This window comes from Genypterus blacodes, unplaced genomic scaffold (assembly GCF_046128005.1).
Source record: "Genypterus blacodes isolate CSIRO-AG114 ecotype Tasmania unplaced genomic scaffold, CSIRO-AGI_Gbla_v1 ptg000240l_1, whole genome shotgun sequence".
Taxonomy (NCBI): domain Eukaryota; kingdom Metazoa; phylum Chordata; class Actinopteri; order Ophidiiformes; family Ophidiidae; genus Genypterus; species Genypterus blacodes.
This window is the reverse complement of record NW_027467038.1, coordinates 285,920-301,839: the sequence shown is the minus strand read 5'-3', so window position 1 is coordinate 301,839 and position 15,920 is coordinate 285,920. Positions and strand designations below refer to the sequence as shown.

At 46.8% G+C, this 15,920-nt stretch overlaps 1 protein-coding gene across 1 annotated transcript in view; it reads right to left on the bottom strand.

Annotated features, from left to right (window-relative positions):
- The window catches only part of stx8 (syntaxin 8), a 37,596-nt gene that overhangs the window by 4,021 nt on the left and 17,655 nt on the right, over positions 1 to 15,920 (bottom strand). The window contains exon 7 of the mRNA XM_076171065.1: positions 4,246 to 4,347. Within this exon, the coding sequence (XP_076027180.1) occupies positions 4,246 to 4,347 (102 nt within the window). The remainder of the gene's footprint in view (positions 1 to 4,245; positions 4,348 to 15,920) is intronic.

Below are 15,920 nucleotides of genomic sequence, written 5' to 3'. Positions count from 1 at the left end.
AATGTGGATGTCAAAGTACAAACATGTTCCAACAGCTCTGGTGATGGCTCTTTAAACACCTCACACTTAAAGCAAATACACACACACAACCTCCGAGCAATTAACTTTGTTTCAGTGTAAACGATACTGAAACAACTTGGAATGCGCGCACGCACGCGCACACACACACACACACACACACACACACACACACACACACACACACACACACACACACACACACACACACACACACACACACACACACACACACACACACACACACACACACTAGATTCAGACATCAGGAGTTTCATTCAGCCTGGTTCAAACATCTGTCAGCAGCTCATTGGACAATGGCGGGGCAACAATGCAGATAGCGGGACGAGCTGTGTAACGCAGACATATGTGACTGAGCTCTCACACCCTCTAATGTCACACAACAGCCCGTCATGGAGTCACATCAGACACCCACCCTGACCCCCACCCTGCTGGTCTCTGCGGGCCTCCTCTGTCTGCCTCAGTAACTAAATAAGCCTCTCCTGACCCTCAGAAGGCCTCCAGAGACTAATGACAATGATGGCGTTTGCTTGCCAAACAGATTAGGGCTCTGCTGTGTCACCGATGCTGAGAGAGATGCTCGGTGTCTGCTGTCAGCCTGACCACCCAGGAGCTCCGGAGGCCAGAGTCCCGGGGTTCATCCCATCTTAGCAATTTTCTGACACATCAGTAAGACAAATCGCACAGAAAACGAATAATCAGCGAGAGCCCCGAGCAGGCGGAGGTTAGATTTTGGACTCCGCCCCTCTACTCCCACCGTGGCCTCTTCCTCATGGTTCACAGATCTTTTTTACAACACAAAAGGCATTGATGACCTCTGAAGAAGCGGCCCAATCTTTATGTTAACAAGGCTAGTGTGTGTGGCGCTCATCATTTCTCTCCCGCCACAATGAACATGAAGCAAAAACCTTCAGCGTATGAATAATAATGTAGTGATATGCAATGCTAATCTTTCAAATCGTGACCTCCAGTATCATAAAGGTTAAATCTGCCCACACACCCGTTTGGAGATACAGAGTTTTAAAGTTTGGCCGCTCTAACTGAACTCCCACAAGCTCTGACTTCTGAAAGTGAAGGGAATCGCATTCGTTTGAGAAATTCAGAAAATAACCCCAGAAGAACAGAAAGTTAAAGTGCTTCAGTCAGCTTCAACCAAAATGCCAGATGGAGCTTTCTAACACTGCGGCCCCGATCGTTAAATTATTGATAATACAGCCGAATGTATTTGATCATTAGAGGTTAGTGACTCACACCAACCATCCTTTATTACATCCTCATAAAACTATCCAATGTTTCCCTCTAAGCTCTTGACTAAAAAGAAAACAGGATAAGCATTAAGGGATGAACAAACCATGTGTGCTTTGGCTTAAAAGGTAAGGAAAGGAGATGATTGGAAAGATGTGTTTCTTTAACCGACTATCATCGACTACATGAAACATATGCACCTGTCATTTCCCAGAAAAGGATTCCACCCTGGCCTCTCCTCCACAGCTCCTGAGTGGCGGTTAGAGACGGTGAAGTCGGCCTACAACACGCTCGTCAAGCGCTGCCCCTCACCCACAGCCTCTTTAGACTAAACAGCACAAACCTACTTGAGATGTGAGCCACCTGCGAGATTCATGAGGTTTCAGAAGTGGACCCGTCTACAGATGGAGGATTAGCTGTGTGGAGGAGGAGGGCCGCCTAAGCACTGATGTTGCCTGATGTGATGCTTGAAATCCTGGGAAACTCACGCCACTCTCCAAAACACCCTTTGGTGCCAGAGACTAATCTGCCACTCTAATCCAGCACCACTCAAAGCCTCCACGCCTCCATTCCCACCACCGACGTAAAGAAGCGGAAATTACTGTGTGAATAAGGCTCAACTAGTTTCAGTGGCACCGGCTGAACACTTTGCAATATTGGTTACTATTGGTTATGATGAAAGGAATCCACTGGATACTCAAATGGTGGAGCTGGAGTCACAGAACATGGACTCAACGTAAAGCCTCAGTAAGCTTCATCCATAGTGACCCGCAGAATCTGTTATCCCCATTTCGACTCGTGGAGATTCTGGTCTCGGTCTGATGAAGCATATAGAGCCTTTAGAGTCACAGCACTAATCTGATGAGATATGATATCATCTCCAAGAACTAAGAGTTAAAATATGATTGCCTTGTGTGAAACAAGGTGAAACTGAGAAAATTAAATAAGTAAAAGTAATCAAGTATATTTTCTTATTTGCATCTGTGAATCTTTAGCCTTTCCTGCTTTTTATTCCCTCTCGTGGTTTTATTTTGTATTCTTGAGTGTAGAGAAATGAGATCTCCTCCTCTAAATCCAGCGCTGACGTATGTTTCAGCCCTAGCGTGACTCAATCAGGTCCAAGTCTTCTTGTGTGCGTCGAGGAGACAGATGTCTCCACAAGCTTGAGCTGTACTTGAGTTGTTTCCCTTTATGTTTCAGCACTGTGGAGGTTTCACAACACCACTGGCATTTAACACACACAGCACACCACAGGCCCACAGCCAAGCAAAATGTGGGCCCTCCGCTCCTTTAGGAGAGTCGACCACTTCCAAGGCTCAGCTTACACTTCACCCTGAACTGAGGCCCGGCTCCCATCGACAAAAACTAAGATGCCTCCTTTACAATGAAGCGGCCACCAAAAGCTATGTTAAATATGCTTTTGGCTGTCAAAGCCAGACGTTCCAAACTTTACAAGGACTGGGCTGAGACATAACACCAAAGACCGGCTTTGGATGAGAGGTGGCTTCAAAATAAATAAAGTCTTAGAGCCAAGGAATTATAAACACGCTGCCACGGAGAAAGAGGGAGAACCCTCTAAACGATTTGTGGCATGTAGTATTTTCAATTCTTTCTCTGCTCGACACAAAGAAAAGTGTCAAACAAATGGAGAGACGAACACGGGGGGATGACAGGGAGGAATGGAGAAGAGAAAGAGAGCATTGAGGTGAGGGAGAAGAAGACCAAAGGGAATTTTCCATTCACCTATGAGGCACGCTCACACACACACACGCTGTCTCAGACACATGCGCTCTCTCTCTCACACACACACACACACACACACACACACACACACACACACACACACACACACACGTCAATGCATAGAAAGATTATCCATGATTTGCAAACATGGTCGTATGATTTGACACCTAAAAACACATGAAGCTTGTTTACATAACTAACACAACTACAGACACACACACAACTACACAAACACACACACGTATGAAGATTCTTAAGCCTGCTTCTGAGAAAGAGGGAGGAAGAAGTCAAAGACAAAGAAAGTCCTGCTTGCAGCTCTGGGATCTTCAAACAAACTCCATGGGGACAGGGCCGGCGGAGGGAAGCATTCTGGGGCCTGACCTCCATCTTGCCTTCTCTACTTCTGTCCCCTGACCGCCTATTAGCCGGGTCGCCTAGCACAACAATGCGGTCTTTGCCACAGTAACACTGGCTGGCGTTTGACTCGGCAAACTGAGCCTGGCCCTCACCCACGGCACAGCTACTCCCACATTCCACAGCCTGGCCAGCTAACACACCTCTCATGGCAGGCGCCTTCCTCTGAAAAGCTGCCTGCTGAAAGAAAACAGAGAATCCAGTCTCTTTTTTTTGTGTGCAAGATGAAACAACAGTTAAGCAAACAGAGGCAGATGTGAGGTAATGGTGTGGGAGGCTTCACGCATTCACAAAACCCCCACCAAAGTCCCGAGCGCAGACAGAGGAGACGGTGACTTGAGGCTTCATTTGCAACTCTCGGCGGACATCTGAGGATCGGTGAAAGCAACTGAGAAAGCAAAGCGGAATAATCGGGGATATCGAGCATGAGGCGTCCCCTTTCTGATCCAAAGGAGCTGTGTTAGCGGGCGTGAGAGGCCGAGCCAGTCCACCCACCATTCATCACCAAGACGCTCGGTGCCAAGAGGGCTTGTCCCCATCAGTATCATTGTTTCTGCTCCATTAAGCGCCAAGACATTCGGGCGATGAAGGCAAAGGCAGCAATAGAGACGATATCACTTAAAGGCCAATGACATATACTGCTGGCTGTGCGTCTTATTGGCTGAAAACATGAATTGTGCATCATCTATAGGCTGGAATGAGTTGTGGGTTGTGTGTGTTGCTTGGGTATCAGGGGATCAAAACCTGACGCTGCTTAGTTTGTATCATTCAGGTAAACAACACAGACACAAGACCAAGGCTCACCGCAGGAGGCCGACTTTGTCTCCACCAGCTTCACCCGCCGTGTCTCGTTATGAATCCTGTTGTCCGTCTTGTCCACGAGGTGTGTGAGGTCGTCAATGATTTCTGAGGAAAAAAAGGAAAAGAGGGAGAAGGGGAACAGCGTTAGCGACTGTAAGCTGCTGTCACCACCTTCACAAAGCATTTCTCTCTCCTTTTAATTACGTGACAGACCGCCCAACGCGCTTTGTGTAGTAAAAGAAACAACCCCTAAAATTGAAAAGTGACTGCAGGAAATGACATCAGAGCAGCGCATAACATCAAAGGGGCGGCCAAATACCAGACAGGAGGGGCGGCGATGGAGGGAGAGAGCGCGCTGTGTGATGAACGCACTCCACTGCCTCTCAAGTGCTTTCACTACTTCCTGGATCCTTTCTGAATTTAATCTGGCCCTTATTATTCATGCGTTTGGTCGTCTGTGCCCAGAGAGGGTGTGTGTGTGTGTGTGTGTGTGTGTGTGTGTGTGTGTGTGTGTGTGTGTGTGTGTGTGTGTGTGTGTGTGTGTGTGTGTGTGTGTGTGTGTGTGTGTGTGTGTGTGTGTTTGGCTCTGACACTGGGGTCCTAAAGTCGGACTTCCTGACTTGAAGGTCATCCAGATGGAAGCCTGTTTTGATTTGTGGCTACAGAGCATCTCCAGAGATCGCTCGACAACAAAAACAGATAAGCTTGTAAGGAGTTCCAAAGAGTACATATTTACGATTCCACATTCAGATGCAATACTGACTTCACTTCACATCCTGTTATTTGCAGTTGTGGTGTAGAGTCAGTAGGAAGTGTGAACACTGACTGAAACTGAAACTAATTTGAATTTTGACTTGATTACATAAACTGAAATCAAGGCACTTCTCATCCTACTGGGCTTGAAATGCGCATAAATGGATTTTACTTCCACGTAACAGCCCTAGATGATGATGTAACCGGTACCTCTGCCTGTCCTTCAAAAGGCCGACTCTCCTCTCCTGTCTCCATGTGTGCAACTCACACACACACACACACACTTTCACACCGGACTGAAAACATTCAGATGAACTTCACACTTTAGAACATTTTCCTTATTATTATTTCCATCATTACTGCCAAAATGACAAACAACTATGAATAAATACTCGGAGAAATATATGAACAACATGGCTCATTACTCCTGCCATAAATCAGGCACTTTAATACGAAACAGGACTCCAATTGGACGTTTCATCTTGAACGCATGTGTCCGCAGATCCAGCTCCGTGGCCTGTTTTTTATTTCTGCTCCCACCGTGATGAAAGGTCCTGTCCAGCAACCTTCTACTGAGTAAAGAAAAGAAGAAGAAGAAGAAGAAGTAGAAAGTCCACCGGTGGCTGAACAATAAAGACGACTGAATAAGGGTTAAACAGAAACAAAGGCTGAGAGGAAGAGGGGGGGGGGGACTCTTCACAGGCTCCGAATCAACCTCTGATAAATGAATGCTTTGCAGGAATGGGAAGCTCGACTCTCCTCCATGGACCACAGCGGAGAGCCAAGTCAAACAGGCTGTCCTGTCCAGGGAGAGAGGATCCGTTTTATTGCTGCTGCTCCTGCTGCTGTAAAGCTTTTCAGACATGTTCCAACATACATATCCAAAATGATCTAAGCGGTTTTTTTTCTCTCCGTCTTGTTCTCTACAAACCGGGCCGCACGGCTCTATTCCCACAGGTGGCCGCTCGAGGTCATGCGCGGCGTTTTGTCTTCCTGAAGACGACTGTCTCGGAATTGGTGAGAAAACATGTTTTTCTCAATGAGCGCCGTCACCGCTTGACAAGACGGCCCGCTCTCGGCTAACATCCGCTAATTAAGTCGTGCGGATAATTTGAGGGAGGGAAGGAAGGCATGTCAGTTTGGAGGGCCCGGGTGCGAAGGGGCGAGGACGAAGGGGATGGGAGACGTGAGAGCGCCGTATGTACAGTGTCTCCCGGGACGCCAACATCATCATCTACGCATCAGGCAACAATTTAGTAGGAAGGAAGTCTTCCTTTACTGGCAGGGAAGAGGTGGAGACACTGGGCCATTTGTGCCGCGTGCCACTCCAACGACTCATGAAGAATGTTTTAGGTAAAGTCGGGCCAAATTTCTTGATTCGGTTCTGGCTCCGCGGTGACAGTAACGTCTCGTTTCAGTGATGAATCCTCGCCCGTGCCAAGACGTAAAAGTTCAAGGACCTCACACACACACACGCAAAGTGGAAGCGAGCGACGCTACGAGCTTCTTCGCGGACAAAACCAGTAAGCAACGTGTTATCAAGTCACGGTTTCTAACAACATAATTCCCAATTTCCGACTGTAACCTTTGCTGCCATGTATGACAGCTGCTCGCCCTGGCTTGAATCTGCCACCACCACAAAGAAGGCCCTGTTTCAGGCAAAGATTGTTTATTTAAAATGCTATTACACTGGATAAACCTCCAAAGCCACAGTGTGGGAGAGAGAGTGTGTGTGTGTGTGTGTGTGTGTGTGTGTGTGTGTGTGTGTGTGTGTGTGTGTGTGTGTGTGTGCAGATACTGTACATACAACAAACTTCATTCTTCCTCTCTGCTGGCTGCATTAGTTTAAGCTCACATCACATCTAACGTAGCATAGATGGGCGAGACGTCTCAATGAGAAAGTATTTAAAGTTATCCAATTAGTTTTATGCTCTTCTGTTTGAGAGCATGAATAGTTGATGCTATCGACTTTTTTTAAAGACTTCAATCCATCATAGTCTCTCAGCTTAATAGCTCTGTGAGTCCTTTTAACCAAAGACAGTGATGCTGATTAAATATTGTACGGTGCAGTTATTCTATCATTCCATAAAAGAGTCTGGAGTAAGGTCAAACAGGAAGGAGCACCGTGACCAGGATCTAAACAAATAAAGCAACTGCAGCAATTAAAAGTGAACGTTCCCTCCATCCAGAGACCGACCGACTTCGCTGTGGACGGCAACGGAATTTAGATCAGCCTCTTATTAAGTTTGTTTTTATTTTTTCATGAAGCACGAGTCAGCTGGGCTCTTTTCTCATTACACTTTCAGCAAACTGAGCAACACAAGGTCATTAAGAGGCTTGGGTTTGATCCAGGGACTCGTTATTGGGGTTGTGTTGGTTGCATAAAAACAAAAATCAAAACAGAGAAGACCACACACAGAACCTGTCAGGAAGCTTTAGACTTTTAAAAACTAAACTTAAGACTTCTCTTGGCTTTTTTCTTCTACTGCAGTTCACTGATTTCCTCTTCCACCTGATCCCAACTTAGACGTTTGTTTCCAATTAGCAGGAACCCTAAGACAAAGGTATACAGGATACATACAGGATAACATGCCACTGTCTATTCCATTGGATCATCCCTCTAGAGAAGGAGCAGCTTCTGCCGCTCCGCACAAGTCTGCCAGGGGTAAAAGCTAAAAATGGAGGATAAACAAGACAGGAGGGCTGCTGCTCTCCGTTCTGTTCCTCTCCTACCAATGGAGCTTTTCATTCACACAAGAAACAACATGCGTTAGAAACCTGCCCCTTGTGCGGAGAGAGGCGCGAGGGCCCTGCAGCACACACACACGGCCAATAGGAGACAGATGTTGGTCCTGTATGATGTCACCTACTCGCTCGCGCTGCTGAACCTGCTTGCTGCGCCATCGCAACGCCGCTCCATTCCTGCTCCAATTCTTTTGTGTAAACAGCTTCTCTCTCTCTCTTGATTAGCTTTTATTTGCAGCCAGCCTCCTGTCTGGGGACCAACTGGTTAATACTGCAGGTCTGTTCCGGTCCCTGCTGCCAGCATCATCTGGACCAGGAGTCAATGTGCAGGTCTACGCCTCTCGCCTTCATTAACACACACCAGCCTCATTGTAGGACCGGGTTGAGATCTGCATTACAACCACTCCACTATTCAATCCCGACATTGAATCTGAAGTTCTTCTCATTATTTGTAAGGCCTTACACAAATTGGCTCCATTGCTGATTCCCTCCGTGTCCATGAGGTCCCTCAGGTCCTCTAAACAAGGTCTCCTCACTGTAAGAAGTTGAAGGCCAAAGACTCGAGCTGACCCTGCTTTTTCCCCGCTGATGGAAGAGTCGTTCCCTGTGGATCGGCTCAGGAAAGCTCCAGGGTTTATCTCAAGGAGTTTGATGTTGTTTTATTTAAATTTTATTCCCCTTATATTTGTATTCCACCATAAGTGAGATTTTAGAATGTACTACATGCAACTTTGGACTTAGTTTCCACTCTGCTCTAGCATGATTCTCCACCTGTGCTTCAAAATCACAACACCTAGCTCGCACAAATATTATCTTATCTCTGTTCCATCATGATGTAGTTTGCATCACTCAGGACATCGACTCTCACTCAATACTCCATTAATAGGATTCTCCCAACACCCTATGTAATTACAGTATGAGGTGAGTCGTCTCTTTGAAGACATGCAGAGGTGAATGAATAGATATACAATCGCTTCATCTGGTCCTGTTACTTCCTGTGTATTAACTGCATTACATGATGTCTGACAAACAAACTATGTGTTGCCTTCATCCCGTATAATCAGTTTTTCAGTTTAATCAGAGTTTTACATGTAAACGTACTGAAGTCTGATCTCACTGTTAGCCTCAGTGAGACTAGACTCTGCAACAGCTGACTTGAAATACACAACACCGACTCCATTATATCAAGTTTCAAAATAGTGTGGCTCACTCACTGAAAGCAAAACTCACAGTCATAGCTACGGTATAATACTTCCTTCCTTCCTTCCCTCCTAAGCCTAGAGATCCATGCAAAGCTTCAGACAAGAGCATCCTCACTCCAGCCAGCTCCACTTCCCCGTAAGAACTCCACGGGCAATTACTAGACCGACTCTTTCAACTTCAAGCACAACAAAACGATACAAAGCCAAGGCCGTTAAAAGGAATTGCGAAACTGCGGTACATTTTCCAGACCTACCAAAGGCAAGCGGGGGACAAGGATAGAGGAAACAATGGTCAAGGTAAAGCACGGACAGCAAGCAGGCCCAGATAACACTCCTGCATGTCTGCTGCTCATTGGGTTCCAATTAGGTTGTTCAGACAAAGAGCTGGAGCGAGTGAGAGCAGACGGAGGAGGAGAATAATGAACAACAGGGAGGAAAAATATGCATGTGTGAGTGTGTGTGTGTGTGTGTGATAATGCAGAGATGAGACGCTGTGATGAAATGTCTTCTCTATCATCTCCCAGGACACGAGGACACACAGCTACACACACACACACACACACACACACACACACACACACACACACACACACACACACACACACACACACACACACACACACACACACACACACACACACACACACACACACACACACACACACACACACACACACACACACACACACACACACACACACACACACACACACACACACAGCTTACACTTCACACCACATTGGTTTAAAGTAAATCTAGAGTTTGAGGCCTAAACATCCAGTTCAAAGCAAATAATCATGATATCATAAAGCTTAATTGGAGTCAGACGGTAAATATGAAGCTCTCACGCAGGAGGACGGTGAGAAGTTTGGGCCCCGGCCTCCATTTTAATTATTAAATTCCCACTTCCCAGATCTACATCCACCCAAAGCCTCCAAATCGCTGACTCATCCTCACAGCGACTACAGCGGCGGTGGTTTCGGTTTGTGTGTGTGTGTGTGTGTGTGTGTGTGTGTGTGTGTGTGTGTGTAAGTGTGTGACTGCGTGTGTGTGGTGGAGGCACAACCATAAACAGTGACACCCAAAAGTGGCTCCAGGATGTGCTGTATTAACTCTGTGTGTTATTGTAGGACTCATTCCCAGCGCGGGCAAGACCGCACTGAGAAAATGCTTGTTTTTCCTCGCCGACTTAAACACAATGTGACTCAGTGAGGCTAATTCTGTTGTGCTTATTCAAGAGATGATTTCTCCCGAGGATACGAACGGAGCGCCGGCGAAAACACGAAGGGGGGAAAGTGCAGAATCTTTTCAGTCGACCCTCCTCTCCTATGAAGTGCAGCCGACCACAAGTGTTACCAATTGGCCCTGGTGTGACTGACTTGTGTGTGTGTGTGTGTGTGTGGAGGGTAGCGCTCCGTTGCCAAACCAAACACACACACACACATCTCTGGACGTAACTGGAACTTCACTTGGCACACGCGGAGGCGCTCGGCATGATGATACAACTCGGGGCAATTATGGTATTTACAAGAAGTTGCAGAGTCCTGGAAGAGTTTCTTACAACTTATTTTTGTAGTTTGTTCTCCTCTCGGTTGCGCATTGTAAACAAACTCACCCCGGGGGCCTGCAGGGAGTGAGGAGCTCCAGTTTTACCAGTTTATTAACTGCATTTAAACCCACCACCCCCGCTGCATGCGTGTGCGTGCCAATAAAACTAAATGTAAACAGAGAAATGAGAAAAAATAGAAAGGTGCAGTTTGTGTCTACAGAAGATGAGCTTCAGATTAGAGGCGATGCTAAATCTGTGTTGGGCCAATGTGACAAGTAGAGGGAGAGGAGAGGTTAACACCAACAACCCAGCAATAAAAACCTCCCTTTATTTGTTCACGATCCGCTTTCTATCACTATCTCAATGTTCACACTGGTGATGGATCTTTGATGACTTCATCTCTGCTGCAAAGCCCCAAATCAATTATTAAGAACTAGCTGCTGCTCTGACATGGATCTAATGTTGTCCCGCAGACTTGTGGACATGTGTCTAAGCATGAACTCCAATCAGTCAGTTCATTGGTCAGCGCTGGAGTTGAGTGATGGCCTCGTCTCTGCTCGTACTCTGGCCTGTGAGCGAGTGCATCTCCCTCTTCCTCACATCTGGCCTCTGTGTCTGTCTGTCTGTCTGTCTGTCTGGCCAACTCTGTACACATGTAGTAGTTAGTCAAGTGAGGGCATCGCCATGCAGCGTGCACACAACACACCGCCATGCCGACAACATCTGGCTGTCTGAAGTGCCGGGCCACATGTGTACAGATTAGTCTTCCTGCTGGACATCCTTGGCCCTCATGAATCTCTCCGTTCCTCCTGCTGAAGCCACAGCCCCGCTCACCACTTTACTACATGTCACTGCATAATTACTAACTCTCTCGCTTTGTGTATATTGATGGCAGACAGCGTGCCCGGCGCTACAAAGATAGTTTTAGTAATACACAAGCACATGTCCTCACAGCAAGCTGCTTAGACTCCACTCATGACTTTAGGGCAGTACGCTCTTCAAAGTGAAACCTTGTGTTTGAACAAATTCAGCCAACATTAGAATTAATATGCGATATAGAAACATAACCTGGATTCTTGGCGCACACAAACCTGACATGAACCCAGGACCTTCTGGCCGTGGGGCGATGGTGCTTAACACTCAGCTGGAGCGTCTCCATTGGAGCTGTGTATCAAAATGACATCTTACTGTGCTGAAGTGCATCAATACAACATGCATCTGCATTTTAGAATAAGAATATGACTTTAGACTTACACTTTCTGCATTAAAATACAAATAGGTATCAACAAAAGTATCATTTGATGAGCAGAAGTATCATCCACACACCAGGAGGTTGGTGCTGGTAAATGTGGAGCTTTGTCACACAAGTACACACCTGGGCCACACTCATCTGAATCATTTACGTGCCGGACTAAAGAGACGCTCTCTGACTTTCACCTCTCTAGCAGTTAAGATTGATCACGATCCCCATCAGACATGATGAATGGCAATAATGACGGCAATCTGAGGGGTGACTTTGTTCAAAAAGTTGAACCCCCGTCTGAAAGAACCTCTACTTCAAAGTAAAGCAGACTTCCAAATTGGGGCCTGAACCTGCTAGACTCTGCACCCAACACACACACACACACACACACACACACACACACACACACACACACACACACACACACACACACACACACACACACACACACACACACACACACACACACACACACACACACACACACACACACACACACACACACACACACACACACACACACACACACGATCATTATTTCTCTCCTTGAGCAGAGGAAACCAGGGCCTTTTCAGGAGCATAGCATGACAATGAGAAGACCACTGGAACTATTCAAACAACCTGGGATGAAGAGTCTGCGGAGACTGGAACTGATCAGTGTTTCCGCACACTAACAAAAAAACAAGTGAGTCACGCTGCTATCTCATGATACCGACTGAATCCAAACAAAAGCTCATCAGCAGAGGCCGGCTCGTCGTCGTGGGGACTGTTCTGCATGTGTTAGCCCTAATAGGATTCAGCAATTGTGGTTTTGGCCCGTGAAAGACAGCTGGAAGTCGTCGGCGTAGTGTGCACAATTAATTAAGATCAAACTCATAATGTCGTCCACAGATAAATAAACACAAAGCTTTGGAGAGGATGAACACGGTGAGAGAGCGCACGACTCCATCCAGTCTGCAGACGGGGCGGGGTTGCGATGAGGAGAGTCTCCGGCACCTTTTGGAGCGTGCGTGCTAATTGCCAGGCTTGCCAGCATCAGGCGCTCTTAAGGCCAGATGCCACTGAACAATATGTGTGTGATGAGCATGAGGGTGCCAGCAGCAGCAGCAGCAGCAGCAGCAGCAGCAGTGTGAAGCAGCAGCAGTGTGAAGCAGGGACCACCCTGTCACAGGCACGCCACCTCCGCACCAGCCGCTGTTACACTTCATCACTGCCATCACACTTCATTAGCAGAGAGACACAGGAGGAAGAGGAGGAGGAGGGGGGTTAGGCGTTACATATTGTGAAACGGTGAATTAATATCAATAAAAAGGGAAAGGCTTTGGGTGAGGCTGCAGGAATTCAGACTGGTAGGATCTGTTGGTCATTCTGTTCTGTGTCCCTGTCTGATCCTGCAGCTCATTAAAGACCTTAAACCTTAACCTAACTTAACCTAGCTAGTATTGAACACCTGGGTGAAGGATAACCACTGTTGTTAAAAGTTAAATACACACAGTTTAGCATTACTGTATAGAAGATTAGAGGAGGAGGATCCTTCAGTCCATCACAGGGTGAGGACTTAGAATAGAGAAAGTTGATGAAAATGAATTCAACCTTTAAATAGACAGGAACAGGCTGAACGTTACATCTTACAGTCCAAAAACAGTCTTGGTTTGGAGATGTTGTTTATCTGAAAGCCTATTTGTAGTAGCAGAGGAGTTGTGAGTGTGTGGAGGTGAAGGGTTCTCACTAACGAAGCAACTCTGGTCCTGAAATGATCTGAGTCTAATAACTCAACATGGAGCTTCCCGGTAATACGCTGGCTGGCCGGCTGACTGACTGACGGAGGAGTTATGGAGGACTTTGATCTTCCAGCCAGGCCCTGTTTCACTCATAACAGACTCACACGCATGGAGACACACATGGGCTCACACGCGCAGACGCAGACCCAGACACACGTGTGCGCACACTTGGGCCTATGAGAGAGGCCCATCCCAGACAAGCAGGCAAACACACACACACACACACACACACACTCGCCCACTTCCCGGATGTGACAAACTTCCGACAGGCATTAGTGTCTCAGACTGAAGAAGAGTCATCCCTCCCCACGGTGACTGTTAACCCACAGCGATGTTCACGGTGCGGAGCGGCGAGCTGCAGCGCCGCTGATAGAGACGTTTTAATGTGGAAAAGCGAGTCGAGGGCCAGCTGTTATTTATCTGCTGAGGAGCAGTGCGGATGTGGAGACATGAAACATGGCCGAGCCGTTGTTCAGCATGGAAAAATTCTCAGATAAGATGAGATCAGATCTGGGGTTTGCGTGGCTGCCAGCGGACTTTCCTTTCAATAAGCATCATCAGGTTCAAAGTCCTCAGGAGCGACACCTCTGATAGAGGAGGACGCCTATCAGGAGCCGGGAAACAACAACAAGAGCTTTACTGAGAGATTAGATAACAACATGCAGGTCAAACAATTAAAGCCACTTCAAACAAAAGTGTGTACGTGTGTAAGTGTTACTTTGTCTTTGAACTTTATCGCGTTCATTCATGGAAGGATGGATGATTTATGAGGAGGAGGGTGTTATTGTTTAGAAGCCGCGTCGGTGTACAACACGTGTGGCTGTTGTGTAAACGCCATTTACATTTCTGGCCGCGGTGAATTTGTGGGAGTAGAGAGACGGAGAGACGGAGGAGAGACGGGAAGATGAAGACAAGTCTGGGTCCTAAATTCCTCCTTGTGTTGTATTTATGTACCGATATGTTACATGTCCATTGAGATGCTCTCCTATATTGTAGGCAGTGTGGATTAGATGCATTTGGAATAATTGTGCTTTACTAGCGGAGGCCAGAATAAATGTTTGGCCAGCGGTGCGGCTGAAACAACTTCCCATCCTGAGAGGAAGCGGCCTCCCATGCGGCCCGTGGACAGCGAGCGGCGGCACAGGGCACTAAGCAAACAGCAGAAATATGACGCAACCACACCACAAGCTTCACTGTGGGCTCCATGCACTCCAAAACACGACTGGATACACAGACAGCTTAGGCACACAGAGCAAAACCACATGCGTGCGCACACACACACACACACAGATTACTGCACGACAAGTCTCATAATCACAGCGATGGAGTCTGACAGAGCTCGACACGCCGCAGCCGTTTAAACAGCTGCACCTACAGCTGTCGTGTAATTACCCAGCTGATGAGCGAGGACGAGGAGGTGCAGATAAGAGGAGGAGAGGAGAAGAAACCTCCGAAGAGGAATTCAACAAATCCACTGAGAGGATCGACTGAGAGAATTCCATGAGTCCCTCTCCATCCACACAAACAGGGCTCAGTCCACCGGCACATCCATCCTCCTGATAGGCACCAGGAGATTCAATGAGGACCACAATTTGAGCCACAGCTGCCTCTACTGCCCACTAGTGGTGATATGTGCAACATGCATGAGGATAAAGAGAACAGGTGGGATTCAACCTGATCAGAGGCGTCCTCCTTCTTTAACTGCTTTAAGTGAATGAGAAACCATAGAGGCGACAACATGCTTCACTACAACGTCTCCCACATGGTTAGAGACATGGAACGGCGACGACACTGATTATATTAACCCTATAAATCATGGGAAAGTCCACATTAGGTTACATTGTGGTAACCGATCCAACAGCCCTGACTGTAAGATTTGTAATTCTCTATATTCATGATGTTATTGTAATTCTTGTCTTTGTTTTAAGTGGTTAAAAAACAAATTATGAGCATTAATGTGAGTTATAGATCATAATTTTACATCTTTGCTCAAACAAATCCACTTTCCACTCCGTGTGCTGCAATATTTTATTCATCAGTCTCTACATCATTATCTAACCCTGCACAGCTCGTCTCTAAACATCTGCAGTTCCTCCCCTCTCTCTCTCTCTCTCTCTCACACACACACACACACACACACACACTAAACCTTAAACCGCAGTCTAACGTGTAACAATAGCAGCTTGGAGACTTAACGGCAGGCTGGTATTAATCCAAGAGTGAAACAGATGAGAATGATTAGATAACAGATCAAAAGCTCTTTTGTTTTTTGTTTTTTTTAGGCGCACGTGTTTGTTCAAGCAGCTCAGATCTGCCCGGCACTCATAACACTTAAAACAGACATCAACATTATACACACACAACAAAAGAGAAAGAGAGAGAATAAAGGAAGGGCCTCTCCTTTC